The sequence below is a fragment of the Herpailurus yagouaroundi genome, unplaced genomic scaffold (genome assembly GCF_014898765.1).
Source record: "Herpailurus yagouaroundi ecotype Mexico unplaced genomic scaffold, PumYag 77, whole genome shotgun sequence".
Taxonomy (NCBI): domain Eukaryota; kingdom Metazoa; phylum Chordata; class Mammalia; order Carnivora; family Felidae; genus Herpailurus; species Herpailurus yagouaroundi.
In genome coordinates, this window is record NW_024412388.1 from 62549200 (window position 1) to 62571428 (window position 22229).

At 37.6% G+C, this 22229-nt stretch overlaps 1 protein-coding gene across 3 annotated transcripts in view; it reads left to right on the top strand.

Moving 5' to 3' along the window:
• The window catches only part of TNNI3K (TNNI3 interacting kinase), a 292001-nt gene that overhangs the window by 109677 nt on the left and 160095 nt on the right, over positions 1-22229 (top strand). For all 3 annotated transcript variants that reach the window (XM_040470642.1, XM_040470643.1, XM_040470644.1), the window contains exons 12-17: positions 6213-6299; positions 7396-7452; positions 8426-8518; positions 8603-8660; positions 8787-8981; positions 9728-9832. In XM_040470642.1, the coding sequence (XP_040326576.1) occupies positions 6213-6299; positions 7396-7452; positions 8426-8518; positions 8603-8660; positions 8787-8981; positions 9728-9832 (595 nt within the window). The remainder of the gene's footprint in view (positions 1-6212; positions 6300-7395; positions 7453-8425; positions 8519-8602; positions 8661-8786; positions 8982-9727; positions 9833-22229) is intronic.

Genomic DNA, 22229 nt, shown 5'->3' on the forward strand with positions numbered 1-22229 from the left:
TTTCAGTCATAACGTTCTGTTCTATGTGTCACTAAATAGCATCTGGTTTGTCATAATATAGTTGATGTTTCCAAGAATACCACTTACCACTATTCTGTTGTCTATGTAGATATTTCTTTATTGTGGGTTTCTTATTACCTGTGCTTAAATTTTAATAGGCAGATGATTTTAAAGTGTGCTCTAAGTAAATCTCCTATTCCTATGCATTGGAATTGTGAAAATTTTCCCTCTGTCTCTAACACTGTTCTCCTCCCCTTTTGCGTAATCAACTCATGTTCATCTTTCAAGTTCAGCTTAAAAGACAGTTGCTCAAGGAACTCTTTCCTGAATCCTCTAGCCTACTGTGAAATAACACTGCTATGCACATTCACAGCATTTGCTACCTTTTCCTTCCTAGAACTTGGCCAAATAAAATTTGAGTCATCATTTATATAATTAATTTTTCTCTTTTCTACTAGAAATTGTTTATTACAAGATTAAGGACATTTATATTTCAACATTAATCTCTCATACCCAGTTCCATTCATTTATTCAAAAAAATATATTACATACTTAATATGTGATAGACACTGTGCTAGGAACTGAGGTGAAACAGTGAGTTAGACAGTATTCCCTTGCTCTTAGGAAGTTTGTATTTCTAGCAGAAGAGACAGGTCATAAGCAAGAAAACAAATAGAAACTATCAGATAATAAGTCCTATGAATAAAATTAAAAGGAAACACAACAGTGAGTAAAAAGTTTAGGACACTATTTAAGACTGAGAAGTCATGCTGGGCTTCCCTGGGAAGATGTTACTTGAGCTGGTATTTAATGGATGCCCAATAAATATCTATAGAAGGAAAAAGAAGGCGGGAAAAAGCCAAATAAGAAGAAGAGAAAAGGAGGAAAGAAGAATGCTAAGTGACTTGGTTTATATAGTGTTCTTTTGGCAAAAGCATTCGTGATTGTGGATTGTTATCTCAAAGTGAAGAAGGACTGACAGCATTCTTGTTTGAGCCTGGTGATTAAGGGACAAGAATATGGGGAGAAAGGGATGTGTGTACCCTTTCTTATGAAAGCATCTTTCAGATTTAAGTGATGAGATGGTGTAGCAAATCTTGAATTTTTCTTGCCTCTAATTTAAATGACAGTGTTTAGACCAGAACTGGCAGGAGGAAAAACAAACATCAGGAGCCATCCTCTGGTCCCACTTTTCAATGCTTTTGGAAGATGAGTTTTTAACATGCAGGCAAGGGGAGATAACAAAATTGAGCAAAGTCTCATCTATACCATTACTGTGAAAGTTTTCTTCTTTGAGGCAGTCCAAAGAAAGGCTGAGACTGCTCCTTTGATCACCTGGGCATTTTGGACATGTGAAGTCAATAAGAATTCCTTAGCTTATGTAATCAAGACCCAATCCCTATGTTCTCCACCTCAGACCCAGGGGGCAAAGTCACAACACCTGGGAGAAGATCTTAGTACCAGTGTCGTTTACTGTTACTCTTCAGACATAGTACTTAAAATAATTTTTTCATAGCAATAAACAGCATCTGTTATTCCTAAGACGAAGTGGTGGGGGTGGAGACACAACTTTATAGGGATATAATAAGATGGGTCCTTTTCCTTCTTGAATAATTAGGAACCCTCTGTTACATACCATGACAAACATAGTGAACTGTCTATGTAACAGCCCTTTGAATGGACGTGTAGCCTTACACAACAACCTGGATTTTAAGATACAGATATTCAGAAAGCTGAAAGCAAAGCAATTTGCGGTTGGGGGAAATAGCTCCCAAGTATAAGGAAAGCAACAGGAGATGAATTAAAGGGAAAACATGGAATTTGAATGGTACAGACAGACTGGAAGAGTGGGGTGCAAGATCTGAAAGACACTCCAAGCTGGCAAAAACCTTCATGGGCTCCGAATGTGCAAAGCATTATTATAACTGCGTTAGGCTAATAACATAGCAACCTCCTGTTTTGGGTAAAATACTTGGATGTAGATAGTGAATTCTTAGATATGGGAAAACATTTTATTTAATTAGTGGAAGTTTGATTATCTCTGGATGTGTTCCATTAGTGTGCCTTGGTTATCTGGATATATCCATTATCAGGATTTTGCCTTAACAAGTCCATTTAGTGAGTTCCATCAAGGCATTTTTCTACTTAACTCCTTGTGCCCAAGTATCAGGGAGCTGGGCCCTAGTGGTTTTCAGGTTTCTTTGCATACACTTTGGTAGTTTGTCAGAGCAGTGATAGCAGTGGAGAATTTCCCATACATGTGCGCCTCAGCCCATAGTTAACAGGAGGTGGGAAATCAGGCGGAGATGCCTTCCAGAGCCAAGGGGCCTCTTGGCATTTCCCTGGCAGCCTCGTGCTTATCATCAGCCAGAACCCAGGCACTCATTAGGCTCTTGATGAAAAGCATCCCAAAGAAAATGCCAGCAAATTGTGCCACTGTGCTGGCAGGAAATTAAAACTGCTCAGAGCAAGTGGAGCCAAGAGAGCTGTTGAAATGAAAGGTAACATCAAGGGTGTGATCACGGACTTACACAGACGGTCAGGATTCAAGATGCGGCTTTCTGCTTCACTAGGGAAAGCAGGAGGCCCTCTCCCTCTCTGCTGTCAGCCACAGTCCAACAGAGAGGCTGAGACAGGCAGGGATGTGGGCTTTGTGAATTAAGCTTTGTTATGCTTGGGTAAATGCTTGGGGTTTAGGTTGTTTTATTTTTCCCAAAGGAAAAACAGAAATAAGATAATTTGTTTTGTTTTGTTTTGTTTTTTTGTTTTTCTTGGTCCCAAACACTTAAAGACCAAATTAGGTAAAACAACAACTTAAAGCAACACAGGTCCTATTAAAGTGGGGGCAGAAAGCATAGACAGGAGCAGACAAACCTCAGAACCTATGAATCTGGCAGCAGGACAGATGAAGGGGAATTTTAATTCCAGATAACTTTTTGTTGGTTGTGCTACTTCTATCTTGAGATTAAAATGACCATCAGCCCTGGGAAAGAAAGGGAGGTGCACAACAGGAAGCAGTACCAACATGCAAACAGAGCACACTGAAATTTTAATCATACTGGGGGTGGTGGCAGAGTAATGCCCCCCAAAACTGTCCAGGGCCTATTTCCTGAAGTTTATGAGTATGCTGCCTTACATGGGAAAGGGGAATTAAGGCTGCTAATTAGCTGACTTTTAGAGAAAGACTATCCTGGATTATCCCAGTGAGCTCTGTGTAATAGCAGGGGTCTTTAAATGCAGAAGAGGGAGGCAGAAGCAGAGGCCAGAGTGATGTGGAGTGAGAATGATTCAGCCAGCCATTGCTAGCTTTGAAAATCTAAAAGGGGGGCCACAGCCGAGGAATGTCAGTGGTCTTTCAAGGCTGGAAAAAGCAACAAAATTGACCTTCCTCAAGAGCCTCTAGAAAGGAATGAAGCTTGCCAACACCTTGCTTTAGCCCATTGAGAGCTATGTCGGACTTCTGACTACCAGAGCTAGAAAATAATACAGTTGTGTTGTTTAAGCCACGAAGTTTGCAGTAATTAACAATAGCAGCAATAGAAATGGAATATATTGATGTTTAGAAAATTTATCTGAAGTTCCATAAAGGAGTTTCCAAGTTCATTTACAATTCTTGGGGCTAAACAGTAAGGCAAAAAGCAGTGAAAAGATCTGAGAGGCATACTTATATCTTAAAATTGTTAGGCCTGTCACATGCATTATCTCAATCTTTACAACAACCTTACGAGGGTGTATCATAGTTCTAACTTGTAAATAAGGACCTTTTTTAAAAGGTAAAACAAGTCATGTCCTCCTACTAATTAAAATCCTTCAGGGGCACATAGGTGGCTCAGTCAGTTAAGCATCAGACCCTTGATTTCGGCTCGGGTCATTATCTCACAGTCGTGAGATGGAGCCCCACATCAGACTCCTGGTGAGTGGAGCCTGCTTGGGATTCTCTCTCTCCCTCTCTCTCTCTGCTCCACCCCTGCTCACTCGCTTACATTCTCTCTCACTCAAAATAAATAAATAAACGTTAAAAAAAATCCTCAAGTGTTCCCCATTTCACCTACATTAAAATCCAAACTCTGTCGTAAAATCCAAAACTCCACATCAGTAGCATCAAAGTGTGGACTCCTAATCAGCATCACTTGGGACTTTGTCAGAAAAGCAACTCTCAGGTCCCACTGTAGACCTTTCAGTCAGAATCTCTGGGGGCAGGGCTCAGGAATCTGTGGTTTAACATGCTCTCCAAGTGATGCTTAAACACACTAAAAAGTTTGTGAAGCACTACCTGACGTGATGTGCACTCATCTGTTTCTCCAGCCTAGTCTGGAACCACTCTCATCCTTGCCTGTGATGCTATGGCCACACTGGCCTTCTTTCATTTCTGAAGGTGTCACATTTGCTCCCATCTTGGAACTTTACATTATCTGTTCCTTCTGCCTACTAGTCTCTTTAGAAATTTCCCTATTGGCTAATGCCATTCGGGTTCTGAGGTTTCCCTGATTGTGATCACGGGAGAATCCAAAGAAAAAGTGTGAATAGGACTGGCTCCTCATTATTTTGTCATAACCTATGTCTGCGATTTGAGAAAATTATAGATCTACCAGTCATAAATTGAAATCTGCGGATAAGAAAATGAACACCAGTTGTTAACTCGGTAGATTTAAGTTTTGCTACAAATTTTATTAATCGTCATCACAATGTTGTTTTTCTTGAAGAAGCTTGTGTTGGGATATTACATTTGGAAAAGCTTTTTTTTTTTAATGTTTATTTTGTTTATTTTTGAGAAAGAGAGAGAGAGAGAGAGAGAGCGAGCAGGGGAGGGACAGAAAGAGGGAGACAGAGAATTCAAAGCAGGCTGTGGGCTGCCAGCACAGTTACAACACCTGGTTTGAACTCACAAACAATGAGATCCTGACTTGAGCTGAAGTCGTTCGCTTAACCAACTGAGCCACCCAGGTGCCCCAGGAAAAGCTTTTAATGCTAGTTAGTATCTTAATTACTCCATCTCATGATCTTGCATGCTCTATTAAAATCTTTTTCTCTTTTTGAAGGGGGATTTGGTAAGCAGGCATAACTCTCAGCATATACTGTATACATTAGCTAGGTGTTTTCTGAATCAATGTTAACTATGAACCCTCTGTGATGGATAAGCACTTCTGCTTTCTCAATTCCTAAAGTGTACCATTTTTGCAATGAGTTCTGTTGCATTTCACAAGTCTTTTGGCAGGGTCTTTAAGGCTGACTTTATTTGTCTCTTGTATAAATTTGCTTCAGTAGATTATTTTTATAGTTAAAACATAATACAATATCAAAAAGTTTAGTTCTATTTAAAATCATTGGTCTACTCAGAGGAGCATTTAGCATTTTTTATCTTACACAATAAGTACCTATTACAATTAATAACACCCCCCCCCCCGCCTAATTTTGGTGGTGTTATGTAGTAGGAATTTATTTCTCGGTTGTGTAAAAGTCTAGTGTGGGCATTTCTGGTCAGTAGATGGCTTTCTTCCATCTCCCATCTCCCAACCATCTGCATCCAGCAAGCAGATAGGAAGAGTAGAGAAGGTCTTTTTCTAAAAGCCAAGAGTTGGAAGCAGCATCACTTTTGCTTATGTTCCCTTGATGAGAATTTCTCTCAAGGCCATAACTGGATGCAGGGATGACAGGGCACTGACCTCCCGGGGTGGACAGCCATTCCCAGTGACAAAATCACTACATGAATGGGGAGTACAAATATTGATAGCAAGCCAGCCAGCTGTCTCCTGTCACAAAAACCTATGTAAATTATCTTAGGGCCATGTTATATACTGCAGTTGCCAATGAAATGTAATGTTCAATCAAAGCAAACTCATCCCTCTTGCCTGGTTACCATATGTGCTTTTCACCCTTTTAATGGTGCCCTTAGCACCTCATATTTCCTCATTTAAAAATTCTCATCATTATTCAACTACACTAAGCTTCTTGGGGATAGAACCAGAGTCACTGTTCTTTGTATATCTCCCGCCCAATATAGTGCTTAACATAGAGTGTCACATGTAGTAGAGTCTCAGTGAATTATTTTGACTGACTGAATGAATGAAAGTACTACATTCCTATTGCAGTATATTATCTCTTAAGATAGAGCCTATGCTTCAGGCTGTCTCTAGTCACTTTTGAGTTATATGGTGAGCTGAATAAATCAAACAGAAGTTAAGACTCTTTGTCCTTTTTGTCTTTTTATGAAGGACATGATCCGATTGTCACACTCCTGAAGCATTATAAGAGACCGCAGGATGAATTGCCCTGTAATGAATATTCTCAGCCTGGAGGAGGTATCACTTTCTTACTCAGTTTTTGTTGTTAGTACAATATTGTGCCCAAAGGTAAACCTTTTTTTTTTTTTTTTAATGAAATTTATTGTCAAATTGGTTTCCATACAACACCCGGTGCTCATCCCAACAGGTGCCCTCCTCAATACCCATCACCCACCCCCCCTCCCTCCAACCCCCCATCAACCCTCAGTTCATTCTCAGTTTTTAAGAGTCTCTTATGGTTTCACTCCCTCCCTCTCTAACCTCTTTTTTTTTTTCCTTCCCCTCCCCCATGGTCTTCTGTTATGTTTCTCAGGACCCACATAAGAGTGAAAACATATGGTATCTGTCTTTCTCTGTATGACTTATTTCATTTGTTTCTATTACTATTATATTCCGGGGTTAGAGAGGAGGGCATGTCAGATTAGCTTTATTTTAAGAAAACTTATGTCTGGGTGAGGCTGAAAATAAAGAAGCCTTCACTTGGGGCACCTGGGTGGTTCAGTTGGTTGAGCATCCAAGTCTTGATTTTTGGTTCAGGTTATGATTTCATGGTTTGTGAGATCAAGCCCAGCATCTGGCTCTATGCCGATGGTGTAGGGCCTGCTTGAGATTCTCCCTCTCTCTCTGCCCCTGCCGCACTCACGCTCTCTCCTTCTCTCAAAATAAATATACTTAAAACCAGAAGGAAGCCTTCATTTAAGCTGTTTTTCTAATTTACCAATCTGCAGTTCCTTCAGGTTTAACTAACATTCCCTGGACTGGGTTTCTATGAGGCTTATGCATGACTAGGAAGGCCTGGGTGAGCTGAAAGCAGTCATGTTCCATTTTAGTAATCTATTAAGGCAGGCCAGAGAATATCATACCCAGACACAAATTAAATCTGTTGGAGTCTGCTAGACCTTGTTTTTTTGTTTTTTAATCTTTTTGTGTTCTCTCTAAATAAACACTCACTGTGTAGTTTCAGTATACAGAGAAAGACTTGGGTTAAAGCTATATTCTCACTTGGTTTTCTTAGCAAATTTCTTTTGTCACCTGCTTCTTTTTATAATGTTTAATGTTTGTGTAGAAAAAAATGATGGCTACCTTCAACTCTATAATCTAATTTGATTTCTAGATGGCTCCTATGTGTCTCTTCCATCTCCCTTGGGGAAGATTAAAAGCATGACAAAAGGTATTTCAATATGGGACAATTGTTACACTTTATCACTCAGGATAACAATTGGCTCACATACAATAACTTTCTATTCTGTTTCACATATTATACATGATGACTATTTTGCGTGCATAAACAATATTACCAACAAGCCATTCTTCCCACAGTTAATCTTACCTCCGTACTATTTTTCATATGGCATCTTGCTTCATGAAGGTATAACAGTGAGAATTTCATAAGTATTAAAGAAAGATCAAGTTCTTAAAGACATTTGTACTTTCAATGAAATCTAAATTACCAATGTTAATATCTTTGAGGAGAATTGGGAATAGGTTTGCCATAGGAAAATAAATTTGAACAAAGAAGTTATTTTTCAAAAGACCCCAAATAAGTAATACCTTGGAAAATTCTTGTGTGGATGCTGCACATAGAAATTAATAGCATTGAATCAGGAAAAATTTTTAAATATATAATTCAACTATAAATTTATATGTAACTATTTAGAATTTGAAGTTTTTTAAAAAATTATCTTTGGTTTGGGATGTTTCCTCTGAATGATTCACATACTTATTTTTTGACATCTAACTGGCATCCCTTTGAGATTTAGCTGATGGATATTTGGCTAAGCCTACTGTGGTATGCTTCCGGGGTTGACCAGATAAAACGCCTTATCATGATGTGATACGAACTGTACTCCAGGGTTGCCATGTCAGGCAGACAAGCTAGTTATTGATCAGATTAGGAATAAACCCTTAGCCCTGATAACAAAGGTCAGAGAACAGAGACAGAAAACTAACATGATTTTAATGCAGGGAATAGGGATCATTTGTGATAAGGTTTTAGTATCTCCAAAGAGTCAACTGTATTTGGAAAATTAGATGTTACTGGGGAATGACATTTTTCGTTAAGTAAAGCATGTATGTAAATCATGTGGACACATCCATGTGTGCTTTTTAATCTTAAAAAAGAAAATAACAATTCCTATTTGCAGAGAAGGCAGATGTCCTCCTCCTAAGGGCTGGATTACCCTCACATTTCCATCTTCAACTCTCAGAAATTGAGTTCCATGAGATTATCGGCTCAGGTAACCTAAGAAAACACTAGTCTGCTGTTAGTTTCAAGAGCTCAAGATAATATGTGTTTATTCATTTCTCTTAAACAATTTTAGGTTCTTTTGGGAAAGTGTATAAAGGACGGTGCAGAAATAAAATAGTGGCTATAAAACGGTAAGCGAGCAAATGAGAAAATTTAGTATCAGACTGGAGTTGTGAACTTTAAGAAGCATATGCATGGCAAGCCCCTTGTTTTGATTCATCTGTTGACTGAGGATTCCCCGCTCCTGCCATTTGCAGTTACCGAGCCAACACCTACTGCTCCAAATCAGACGTGGATATGTTTTGCCGAGAGGTATCCATTCTCTGCCGGCTCAATCATCCATGTGTAATTCAATTTGTGGGTGCTTGCTTGAATGATCCCAGCCAGTTCGCCATTGTCACCCAGTACATATCAGGGGGTTCTCTATTCTCCCTCCTTCACGAACAGAAGAGGTATGGTTCTCTTGTTCTGACTTATCCTTTTAAGTGTCATTGGAATTATCCTTGCAACACCTCAGAGACTTTCTGCTTGGGTGACCCTTTACCTTCTGACATCTCTGAATGCTAGGAAAGGTAGCATTTTAAAGATGGCTAATAATTTATGCCCAAGAATTATGTTTTAATGAATACAAATATTTCTGTACTTTCTTAACAGGAATTCAGTTGGAGATAACAAATCCAAGGAATTTAAATTAGCAACTGAAGCTTACACTAATTAAGTTAATATGACATACCAATAAAGCAGATATATGTAAGCTCAGAATAAAATAATTATCAGGGGTCCAAGCATTTATGCTTTAAAGTTAAAAAAGAATAGGCTTGCACAGTCAATTCTAATTCACTTCCTAGATATATGCATACAATAATCAGAGTGTGGTTTTTCTCAGTTATTAAAATAGAATCAATTTTATGTTATTATAAAAAATTAAGTATAATATTATAAATATTATAAACTCAAGTAAAATATTTTAAATATGTGGGGTTGTATTTAAACTGATTTAGAATTAAGCATTTTCTGATGTGGAAGCCTATTTTTCCAGATTTTTTTGAATTTTTAGCTTAATCTTCAATAAAGCAAAAAAGGCTGAAAGATACACAGAATAACAAATCACACACACACCATTGATTTCTTTTAGAAAGATGTGTTATTGGCTTTGACCGTTTCATTCTCACTAAATCTTTTTTTTTTTTAATTCTAGGATTCTTGATTTGCAGTCTAAATTAATTATTGCAGTAGATGTTGCCAAAGGTATGGAGTACCTTCACAACCTGACACAGCCAATTATACACCGTGACTTAAACAGGTATTCCCCCCACCTCAAATAATGAACATAGGATTGTGTAACTAACTGGGAGTCTAAGACAGATTTAAGTGTCTGTTCACTGAAGATACAGTGCAAATCAGCACTGTGAAGATACAGTGCAAATCAGTTTTCTTCTTTGTGGGTAAGGGGAAAGGCTACTTTAAGGCTAGGTGATAGAAAGTTTTGTCATTGTCTTTTACAGAAATAGAAAGCTATATAACTGCCTCTCAGGGATCTTTCAAATCTATGAGAAATGGCCACAAAGAGAATGATGTCTGTAAGATTCACCAGCTAGCTTGTTCTCAAGTCAATAAAGTCAGATCAAAAATTTAGGTCAAAGACTATTATAGCAGGTCTCATACAAAGTCAGGTATTATAAGAGGTCCTGATTTAAATTACCTACTTTTGTGCTACCATTCTGGTATTTTTCTAATAGTAAATTCAGCCAAAAACACAGCAGCTCATTTACCTAGTTTTCATGTGAAGTTATTTTCGTGTGGGTCAGAGACTTGAAACAAATATGGAATTATAGTATTCTAGGGGTAAAACCCCAAGGGATTTCAAAAAAACTCTAAAAAAAAATTTTTTTTAATGTTTATTTCTGAGACAGAGACAGACAGAGCATGAGTGGGGTGGGGCAGAGAGAGAGGGAGACACAGAATCAGAAGCACGCTCCAGGCTCTGAGCTGTCAGCACAGAGCCCAACACGAGGCTCGAACTCACAAACCATGAGATCAGGACCTGAGCCAAAGTCGGTCGCTCAACCGACTGAGCCACCCAGGCGCCCCTCAAAAAAACTTTTTAAACAGTGAAAGCTTTCTAAGCAAAGTCTTACAAGAAGGCCAATATACAAAATGTAGCAGCTTTAGTTGAAGGCAGAATGCAGAGTACAGAAATCTGTTCACTTACCATTTTCTACTGCCCAGGAGGGAGATCCCCAGGCCACGTCTGTGGAGTCCCAAAGGTGCTGTGGAGAAGAGCTGGACAACCACTGATCTAGTTTATGAAATGAGTCAGATTATTCAAAGGCAATAATTTTCATTGAATGATTATCAATAACATTCATATAGATCCCATACATAATCTTTTGTATAAAGTCCACAATTCTGAGACTACTAACAAGTAATCACTCCTTTCAGCCTTTTGTTCAACAACTATTTGGGGATCTACTATGTTTGAAGCCTTTATACTTGGCCCATTAGAGCTTATGATGTGAAGCTGCCATACACTCCATTCTCAAGGGCTTCTCACCGTTTTAGTAAAGCAGAGAAACACTTACCTAAGTATGTTTTAGGTATAAAGTAACAAGTTCCATAAGAGAGACATTTTAAAATTCCATAAAATTTCAGAAAGAAGAATATTAACTACTTCTGAGGAATTTAGAAACATCTTCATGAAAGAAGGGACATTTGAATTTGGCTCCAAAGGATGGGTAGAATTTGGGAGAGTAGCCTAGGCTTAGAGAAAACATTAAGAAAATAGAGATTAGAATGTTAAAGGCATATACAGGAACAATGAGTAGTTTAGCTTTAGTGGATGAAGTGTCTATGAATGTATGTAATATGTGTAATGTAGGAAGCATATGATTGGGAAAGAAATTCAGGAAGATAAATTGGAACAATAGCACAGAAATCAGTGAATCCTAGACTTTAGGTAGTTTAGACTTTGTTCGGTAAGAAAGTAGGCAGTGCAAATGGTTGAGCTAGGAATCAGAAGTTTGGAACTGTGTTATGTAATAATTAATCTAGCATCATTGGAAAAGATCAACTTGATGGGAAAGTCAAGAAACTGATGAAGCAGTTGTTGCAGTAATCTAACTGAGAAGTAATGAAAAGCAGAATTTTACTAGTGGCAGTGGAAATGAAAGGGAGGACATATTAAAGATAGGGGAGATAAAATAAATTAGATATGAGAGTGAATCTTAGATATTAGAAGTAAATGTTTGTGAGATTTAATCCATTTAAAATTATTAGTTTTCATACAAAGGTCATTTCTTTGTTGTTATTAGGTTTTTGGGGTTTTTTTTACCTCTCTTTTAAAAACCTTTATGTTAATAAATATTTTTTTCTTTGAGTTTCAGTAAAAATATTTAGGAAATAGATTTAAGTGATAAGTTAGCATAATATAAACTGATGATTTGTGAGTTTTAGGAGTGTTATCTTATCATCACAACCATTTTGCATGTGGTATTAAAACAAATGAGTGATCATCGAAAGTTTTGTCTAGCTGTAACTCTTCAATTATGGGGCAATTGGATGTGTATTCTGTTGCCCTGTGAGTAAATGCAAGTTGTTACCACCAGGTTGTAAAGCAGGACCAAAAATATAAATGATGATTAAAAGTAGAAATAGAACATTTACTGTGTAACAGATATGTTTATATTTACAATTTTTTCTGTTTCTAATAATTCAAATGCTTTAAATCATACCAAAAAGTCTTCAAATTTTATAAAACACTGTTTCATAGGTGCACCCAATGTAATAGAATCCCAAACTATTGCATTTATTATTTGTGAACTAGTTTTTACTAATCTTAATCTGCCAACAATAAAACATTCAGTTTTTCAGATTAATGCAGATATAACACTGTATATTGCTCAAAAGAGTATAAGTCTTTCTGCTTAGAGGGCTTACTACTCTATGGTTGGGTACATAGAACACGTGCCCAGGAAACAATTTATTTCCCATGTAAGGTATAAAATTACTAGGAACCAAAATGATTAAGTGGCAATTTTACTGGAAATCAAAGGATTTCGAGTAAGTCAAAGATCAAAGTAGAGTGGAAAGCTTCCTGGAGGATGTAGGGCTAAAGCTGGACTTTGAAGAATAGGCGTGTATCTTCCCTCAGTGTTCTCACAGCATACTAACCCTTGCATGTCTACAATGCTTCTGAAGTCCCACTGAAAGAGGTAAAAGGAAAGATGCCCATCAGAGTGAGGAACTCGGACATGTTTGAGTTTTTGTATTGAAATGACCTGTTTACATTTTTCTTTTTCCCACTAATCTGGGTGTGTCAGGGCTTCAAGAGCAAAGATCCTTTTCTCTTTATCACAGAGATGTTCAATCAATGCATTTTTAACTGAACCAAGTTCTAGGGGCGTTTTGGTGAATATCGTTTCAGGAAGCCATGGCATAGTTGGTACAAGTATGGCTACTTTTAGGTAGTCTAATTTTCCCAATACTTTTTTATGGTGCAAAGTAAAGAGGCTGTTTGAGCTTATTGATCAGCTTACAGAAAGGGGACACTTCTGTCTTTGGTTTTGTGGTTGTTGATTTATGAGTGAGAGGAAGGAACTCTGCCCTTCCTTTGGCAAGCTTCTCACCATACAGGTCTGGAAGTTAATTTTGATCTTTAAGTATGTACTAAGGAGAAGTTGTAGGAATGAGTAAGGAAGTGGTTCTTTCCAATGATGATGATTAGAATGATGATAATACCCACCATTTATTTACCACTCACAATGTGAAAGGAGTTCATGTATGCTCAGTTAATCTCACAACAATTCTATAACATAGCTATTATTATCTCCACTTTACTGATAAGGAAACTAATTCCAAGGTGACATCCATAACATACAGTATTTTTAACATTATATTATGCTGTCCCAAGAACAACAACAAAACCAAGTCAGAACAGAGAGACAGAGGTTGATGGTACTAAATAAGCATCATCAGCATTTACCAACTTTGCTTTTTGTGTTTCCTGTGACCCAAATAATTTCTCATGTCATCTCCTTGTGTTTCTGTGTTCCTGCTTTATTTCTTATTTTACAACCCATGTTCTTTTCGTGTGGAACAGAAAATCTATATAATATGTTTCCTTTGGTCTATAGTGTTAAAATATTTTTTTTAATTTTTAATATTTATTCATTTTTGAGAGAAAAAGAGAGAAAGAGCACGAGCAAGGGAGGGGAAGAGAGAGAGAGACAGACACAGAATCTGAAACAGGCTCCACACTATGAGCTATCAGTACAGAGCCTGATGTGGGGCTGGAACTCACAAACCGAGATCATGACCTGAGCCGAAGTCAGACGCTTAACCAACTGAGCCACCCAGGCACCCTTAAATATTTTTTAAATGTATATAGCTTTAGACAGGAATGAACTTAACAATTTGTTGTAGACCCCACTACCTACCAACTTACCAACTTATACTTGGCCCAATTTATACATTCATTTTGCAGCTTGGAGCTTGCAAAGCACGGTTTACAGCTAACGGCTTTGAGCCTTTTTACTGAATACAAACAGTTCTCTGTGTTTCCTTGGAAAAGTACATTTTCCAAATTGTTTAACATTGAAACCAAAATATCATTGCAAACATATATGGATCAAATGAATGGTCTTTTCCCCTGTATAAGTATATATAACAACACTGTATGCAATGAAATAGTGATACTTCATAGAGCGGCCATTGTACTCCCATGAGATATGTATATCAAAGCATTTTGTAAACTGTGAAGCACTATACAAATGACATTTGCTATTGCTATTAACCCTTCACTTGTTCCCTTATATGTAGAAGATGGAAAATACTCTACAATATTCTCATACATATCAATATTTCTTTTTATGTAACACAAGTAATTAGTTGGGGGTGTAGGTCTACATCTGAGAAAGACTACTATTGATTTTTGAGTGTCAGCTTATTTGGGTATCAATAAAGGAAAATAATTAATGACAATTTAAAAACAGCCAACTTATGAATAATGACAGATACTATAAACTGACAAAGCTGGTAAAGGCTAAAAGAAGGTTAATTTTGAAGATCACATTTAACTAAATTTGTGAAGGTTTCAAAAAGCATGAGAGAAAAAATTATTGGTAAAAAATGTTTAGTAATTGTTTTTAAGCTGATGTGTGGATATGCCTTTCAATTGAATACACATATAAAAGCCTTGCATTGAAAAAAACTCAGTCAAGTACGAATAAATGAATTGTTAACAGTTTCTTCTAACTACTGAACTGTTGGGTACAGTGGTATTCCTTAGTTCTTATAGTCTACTCTCAGCTATGCCTTTCCCTGGTGACTTTCCCAATAAGTGGTTATGTAGAGTTTAATATTCACTGGCAAATATTACCTTGCAAAGAATTCTGAAGTTCTAAATGCAAACCAATTGATTACAGTGCAATAATTATAGTAGATCATGAAAGAGAATCCACTGAAACTCATGAAATCCTTCATAACTCTACTTTGTAATTCTCTAGTATTAAACTGGTCACAGCGACATTTTAAATTTTGTCAAAATTTTCTCATCCATTTCCACTTTCAAAGTGGAATGAATTAATTAATTAATATGAATACTTGAGTGCTTAATATGAACCAGAGTCTGTGCTATGCCTAGGGATACAGCTGAGAATAATAGCCCTTAGCATTTTTTTTCTAGAAGAGCTTGGAAGCTAATGAAGTATTTTCCCAAATTTCCCTATCATAAGCATCATCTGGGACCCTCATAAAAAAAAACAAGGGGTGCCTGGGTGGCTCAGTCGGTTAAGTGTCCGACTTCGGCTGGGGTCATGATCTTGCGATTCATGAGTTTGAGCCTTACATCCGACTCTGTGCTGACAGCTCAGAGCCTGGAGCCTGCTTTGGATTCTGTGTCTCCCTCTCTCTGCCCCTCCCCACTTGTGCTCTGCCTCTCAAAGTAAATTAAAACATTTAAAAAAATTAAAAAACAAAAATTCAAAGACTCCTCCTTTAAAGGCACAGATTGAGAATGTCCTAAAATGGGCCTAAGAATCCATACTTTTAAACAAGATTATCAGCTAATTCTTATGATCAAACAAGAAGGGGAAATATTGTCCTAACAGTTTTCTCAACCCCAGCTGCACATTAGAAACTGTGGGAGAACTTTAAAAAAAAAAACAAAAACCTGATGCTTCTTTCATCAGAATTTCCAGAGGTGGGTCCCAGTTACCATATTTTTATAGAGCACCCCTGGTGATTCAACCTTTGAGAACAACCTTCAAGTCTCATGGCAATTACACTAACCATTTGCCATACAGTCTCACCCTTCTCTGCTGCCAGAGTGGAGTGGGAATATTGAGGAATTAATTCATAGTAGAATTCTAAATGTTTTGAGAATAATTGCCCTAAGTACAGTATAATCATTCATTCATTCATTCATTCATTCATTCATCTATTTAATAATGAATGCAAAAGACTGAGTCCAAAGGCCCATGATACCTACAACATAGAGTAGATCCCAAGACCCAGCAGTTTCCATAGGAGTTGTGCTATGTATACATAAGGTACTCTGGAACATCTAATTTCTAATTTATGGTTAATACTAAAAAGTTCCCAGGAGTGTAGAATCTTCAAAGGCAGCCAAAACAGAAGTATAAGTTTCGATATTGGACAATTGCAGTACACACAGGTGATATGAGTATTCAAGACTATAAACTCTGGAAGAATACAGAACTATATATAATAAATCAATATACACATAGAAGGATAAAGACTCATATAAATTGTGTCTGTGTATTATGTATCAATACACATATAAGCATACACGTTTGCATGTTTTTGTAAGGCTTCCAGCCTTTCTCAACTGGAATCCTGAAGGAATTAAGCCCTATGGAAATGATTTGAGGGACAATTTTCTTAATTCTCCCAAGGATGAGACATAGCTATACCATCCGAGATACATAGATGAGAAATGTATTCATTACCTACAATGGATGCCTTAGAACTTAGGGCCTCAGGGTTAAAGGGGTACCAGTAGTTCTGAAATGTTTTTGTCCAAAAATATAATGTGAGTTCAGATTTCCAGATTAATTTTTAAAGCGATCTCTGTGCATTTCATTACTGCTTTGAGTAATAGGGGAAAAAAGACACTAAACTATTCAGTTTTCTAAGATGAAATCTGAATTTGTTAGGGTATTATCTGCTACAATAATAGACTAAAAAAAATGGAAATGGTCCCAAAACAATAGAAGTGTGTATCTTGATTATGTGAATAAATAGGTTGTTGGTGTGGCACCTTTCCATGAAGTCACTCAAGACCCATTTTTTTATTTGTTTTTTATTTTTCATTTTTTTTTATTTTTTTAATATGAAATTTATTGTCAAATTGGTTTCCATACAACCCCAGTGCTCATCCCAACAGGTGCCCTTCCCAATACCCATCACCCACCCACCCCTCTCTCACCCCCCATAAACCCTCAGTTAGTTCTCAGTTTTTAGGAGTCTCTTCTGTTTTGGCTCCCTCCCTCTCTAACCATTTTTTTTTCCTTCCCCTCCCCCATGGTCTTCTGTTAAGTTTTTCAGGATCCACATAGGAGTGAAAACATATGGAATCTGTCCTTCTCTATATGACTTATTTCACTTAGCACAACACTCTCCAGTTCCATCCACGTTGCTACAAAGGGCCATATTTCATTCTTTCTCATTGCCACATAGTATTCCATAGTGTATATAAACCACAATTTCTTTATCCATTTGTCAGTTGATGGACATTTAGGTTCTTTCCATAATTTTGCTATTGTTGAGAGTGCTGCTATAAACATTGGGGCACAACTGCCCCTATGCATCAGTCCTCCTGTATCTCTTGGGTAAATTCCTAGCAGTGCTACTGCTGGGTCACAGGGTAGGTCTATTTTTAATTTTTTGAGGAACCTCCACACTGTTTTCCAGAGCAGCTGCACCAGTTTGCATTCCCACCAACAGTGCAAGAGGGTTCCCGTTTCTCCACATCCTCTCCAGCATCTATAGTCTCCTGTTTTGTTCATTTTAGCCACTCTGACTGGCGTGAGGTGATATCTGAATGTGGTTTTGATTTGTATTTCCCTGATGAGGAGCGACGTTGATTATCTTTTGATGTGCCTGTTGGCCATCTGGATGTCTTCTTTAGAGAAGTGTCTATTCATGTTTTCTGCCCATTTATGCACTGGATTATTTGTTTTTCGGGTGTGGAGTTTGGTGAGCTCTTTATAGATTTTGGATACTAGCCCTTTGTCCGATATGTCATTTGCAAATATCTTTTCCCATTCCGTTGGTTGCCTTTCAGTTTTCTTGGTTGTTTCCTTTGCTGTGCAGAAGCTTTTTATCTGGATGAGGTCCCAATAGTTCATTTTTGCTTTTAATTCCCTTGCCTTTGGGGATGTGTCAAGTAAGAAATTGCTGCGGCTGAGTTCAGAGAGGTTTTTCCCTGCTTTCTCCTCTAGGGTTTTGATGGTTTCCTGTCTCACATTCAGGTCCTTTATCCATTTTGAGTTTGTTTTTGTGAATGGTGTAAGCAAGTAAGACCCATTTTAAACATGTGGCTTCCAGAGTCTCCTTTGAGGTCATCTCCATTCATGTGAGCAAAAATGAGACAAGGGTATGTGAGACACGCATGAAATGTTTTACAGGCCAGGCATTGCAATGTCATGCGTCACTTTGAGTTACATCTCATTGGCTAGAGTTCAGTCACATGGCCATGTCTTACTTATGTGTCCAGAAGAAGAGGGAATGAATTTTCATGGGCAGCCCATAGTCCGTGCTACCTTCGCCCTATTTGCACTAGTGATAATAATTTTTACTAGGGTTACTAGGTTTTAGGTAAAGATAATAATTGAGAAGCCTGGTCTAAATTTGCATGAATCAATTGCACTAATATAATGTTAATTGCATGCTAAATATTTTTTATGAATACAATTACACAATTTATAAACTAATACCACTAATCAGGAAATATACCAAAAGCTATTTAATAAAGCATATTACGTATGAGTTAATTTTGAAACAGTTCTTTTCACTTACTTTTGTTGGTTACATTGAAGATATGAGAATAGCTTTGGGAGTGTGGAGACATATGTCCCTGAATCAAAACATGGTTCGAGAGCAAAACATGTACTGTAATGAGATACAATAGTATGGAATAGACTATACAAATTGGAAACAGAAGTAAATTCCATGTGCTCTGTGTCAATTAAAACATGCACACACATTTTCCTTTAAGAGTGAAAATTAAAACACAGAAGGACTATCATCACTCTATCCAGAGAACCTTATTGTACCATATCCAGCAGAAAGCATTCCTTAACTATTTAATTCTACAAATTACTCTAATGGTGTTTATGAACTCCATTCAGGGGCTGATGTTCAGTCATAATTTCCATTTCTGACATTCTCAGTCTCCATTTAAAGTCAATCTGCCTGTCCTCAGCTACACAAACTTTCAGAGAGTTCCCTCGGACTCTCAAGTTCCTACCTATTATTTAAATAGAGATTTCACAATCCAACTTGTCCTCATCTCCTCTGAATGTAGATTCATCCCTGCCTCCTCACCTGATTGCCACGGTTCCCAGAGGCAGTGTCCCAAACATTCCTATCACATTTCATTTTGGTTCAGGTTCCTCATTCTGAATTAAAATAGCAGGCCCCTCCATCTCTCCTGCTCCACTTCTAGAATGTCCTTTAGTCCTGAGTTGTCCTCTCTTTGTACTCCAATGGAAATAGCTAAAGTTCCCTCCCAGGGCCAGTTAAAATGTTCTTCCTTTCTCAGCTGCCTCCATTAGAACGTCTCATTTAATTTTGGCTACATCCACTAATTCTAAAAATAGTGCTCTTACTTAACACCCCATTAAGTAAATTCCCTTAGACACACACTCCCTTTAAATTAAAACGGTATATTTAAGTCAAAGGAAAACTCATCCATTCTGTTCACACTATCATATTGTTCACACAAACCTAGTCAAACCTGTCATCTCTTGCTTGCTTTCATCAGAATCTTGGCCTCAATGGTCCCAGTCAGATAAATCACTGAATCTCACATTTACATTATAGAGATGGGTTCTAAGCCACCATATGCCATTTGAAACACTACACAAGATTGTGTGTGTACAAAACAAATGTATCTGTGTGTATAATAACACAGAAAGGGTTTGACTGAAAACAGGAATTCTGTGATGCCAGAATTCACTTTTGAATCACTCTGGAACCTGGCCTCAGGATTTCTTATTCCTGAGCATTTTGTGATGAAGTCATCCATTCTGTTGCCTCTTTCCATAATACAACACAGCTATTCCCTGAGAATTCCCAAAGTCAGGGAGACAGGAGTGCTTTTCCTGTAACAGTGTTACCTTCTCTCAGCCCAGGGCTGACCTTGGAAGAGTAGCGGTGATGCCCCCTCTTGATCCTCTAAAACCTTTCAAATGCTTCCCTGTGACTGGTGGTGAACTTACTGGCCTGCAATTTTCTAGTGTTACTGGTTCCTTATATTGCCATTTTCCATTCTTCAGGGATACGGCCTGTATAAAGTCAGCTTTTGAAAATGTCAACAAAGGCTTTGCTCTGTTCAGCCTCGTTTCTTCTCTGCTCTCATTTCTTGGGAGGCACTGTGAGTGCCCTCTTGGCACCTTGTCGATTTCCTGAGCAGCTAACCTTTCAATAATGATATTAATGCTGCCTTGTGGTTATCTGTGCATTTCTCAGTTCATCATTTTCAACCCTTGCTTGCTGAGATTCATTTACGTTGTTGTGTTTTTAAGATCCTGGAATTTAATTGAGTGCAACCCAACTAGGGACCCAGAGCCAGAATTTCTAGCTAATAAAGCAGAAACAATCTTAATAGGTGGGTATTTCTTTTCCCATTGATTGAATCTCCAATAACTATACATTGTATTTTGCCTTGAAAAAGAGATGCAGGTAATTGTAAATTTCCTTGTCTTAACAATTTTTATTTCAAAATTTTCCCTGTCACTCTTGGGAGGAAGCAACTTTTCAGAGAATGTCAGTATTCCCATTTCTGGGAATCTATGTTGGTATGGTTTCCCACCCTACTGGAAGGCTATAGGATGAACCAATTGAGAGTACAGGCTATGGAGCCAGACGGTGCAGGTTCAAATACCACCTCTGTAACACCTCATCTGTGTCCTTGGACAATTTGTGCAAAAACCAGTTTTCTAATTTATGAGGTGGTAATAATAATGTATATTGTATTGAGTTTAAATGAGAAAATACATTAGCTATTATTATCATTATTTTTCTTCTTTATTTTTCTGAAAGCGTATTTTCACTACTTAATATTCTTGATGGTGAAGTTTATTTACTGAATTAAATGTTTTTAAAGGCCTGTCTCTCCCTTTGATTGTATCACTATAAACTTTGATTATAATATCTCAGATGGCTAATTTCTTCTTGTCATTAAGATCTAGGAGATAACTGGATGGGTTTAACTGTAGATCTCTTACTATATATGAAGAAGGACCAGGGAATTCTAATCCTGTATCACTGCATGGTTCAGATTTGCAACAGGGATTCTGACACTCCCCTTAGGCAGATGCAGGTCTGGAACAGAACAGCTAAAGGTTGGAGGGCGTTATTTAATTATCCAAGACCCTTCTTGGTAAATCTTCTTCCTATACCTCATTCACAAAATTTAAGCATACAATTTAAACACCAGCCATTCGATGACTCAACAATCATTTGTTGGTGAATATAATGGCAGAGAAGGGGAAGCTTCATCCAAGGCACATCCCAGAGATCATGCCAAGCAAAAATGTCACGTAGGAGAAGTTCTAGTTTGGTAGAGGATTTGTGGAGCATCTATGTAGTGTGAGGTAGCTTTTCTTCTCTATGCCCAGTGAGTTCACCTAATGACTCTATTCAGCAATTTTCCTTTTCTTTACAAAGAGCGCTGTAAGAAAAGGACGGAATGTTTTCAAAATTAGCAGTGAAAGTGTTGTTCTGCCCTTCCTTCAATAGAGAAAAGGAAGGATTCATCCCATCATATCTTTCTTGATTCACAGGAGACAATCATTTTTCTCATTTCTATTCCTATTCTTATTGTGACACTGTTCTCATGTCACTTGACTTCTTTCTGCCTCAAGTTTCTCATTTGCAGATGATAATGATGTCTAATGTGTACCTGTCCACAGAGATATCCTTGCAATTGATAGGGGTGTCAGCACAATGTTACATGAAGAACTCTAGAGAAAGGTTCTACAAGAGAAACCCATATATCATTTTTATTAATCACATGAAACTGAGTTGCCAGAAAGTCTTAGAGTAAAACTCATTTTGTATCCAGCTACTGGATCTGTACTATTTGTAGGGTAATTGGATTATCTTCTTCCAACTGAAGTTGAAAACTGTTGTGGTTACTAACTGGTGTGGAGAACAACATACTCCTTTTCAGAAAGGCTTAGTATTACCTTGACCAGCATGGGAACAGAGCATACAAGCCTCACAGAATGATTAGAACTCTTTAATCCTGGAGGGCTGGTCTTTGTATCAATTATATTTTAAGCCTTGTATGTGATGAGCTGTATTCTCAGTCACTAAACCCTTATTTAATGGCTTTAACAACCTACAGAAAGTTAGTGAAAAGCAATGCCTGGTGCCATAGATGAAACAGTGTTAGAGCATTGATGATGTCTGGCTTCTTTTCTTTGGGGAGGGAAATCCCCTTCTAAATTCTT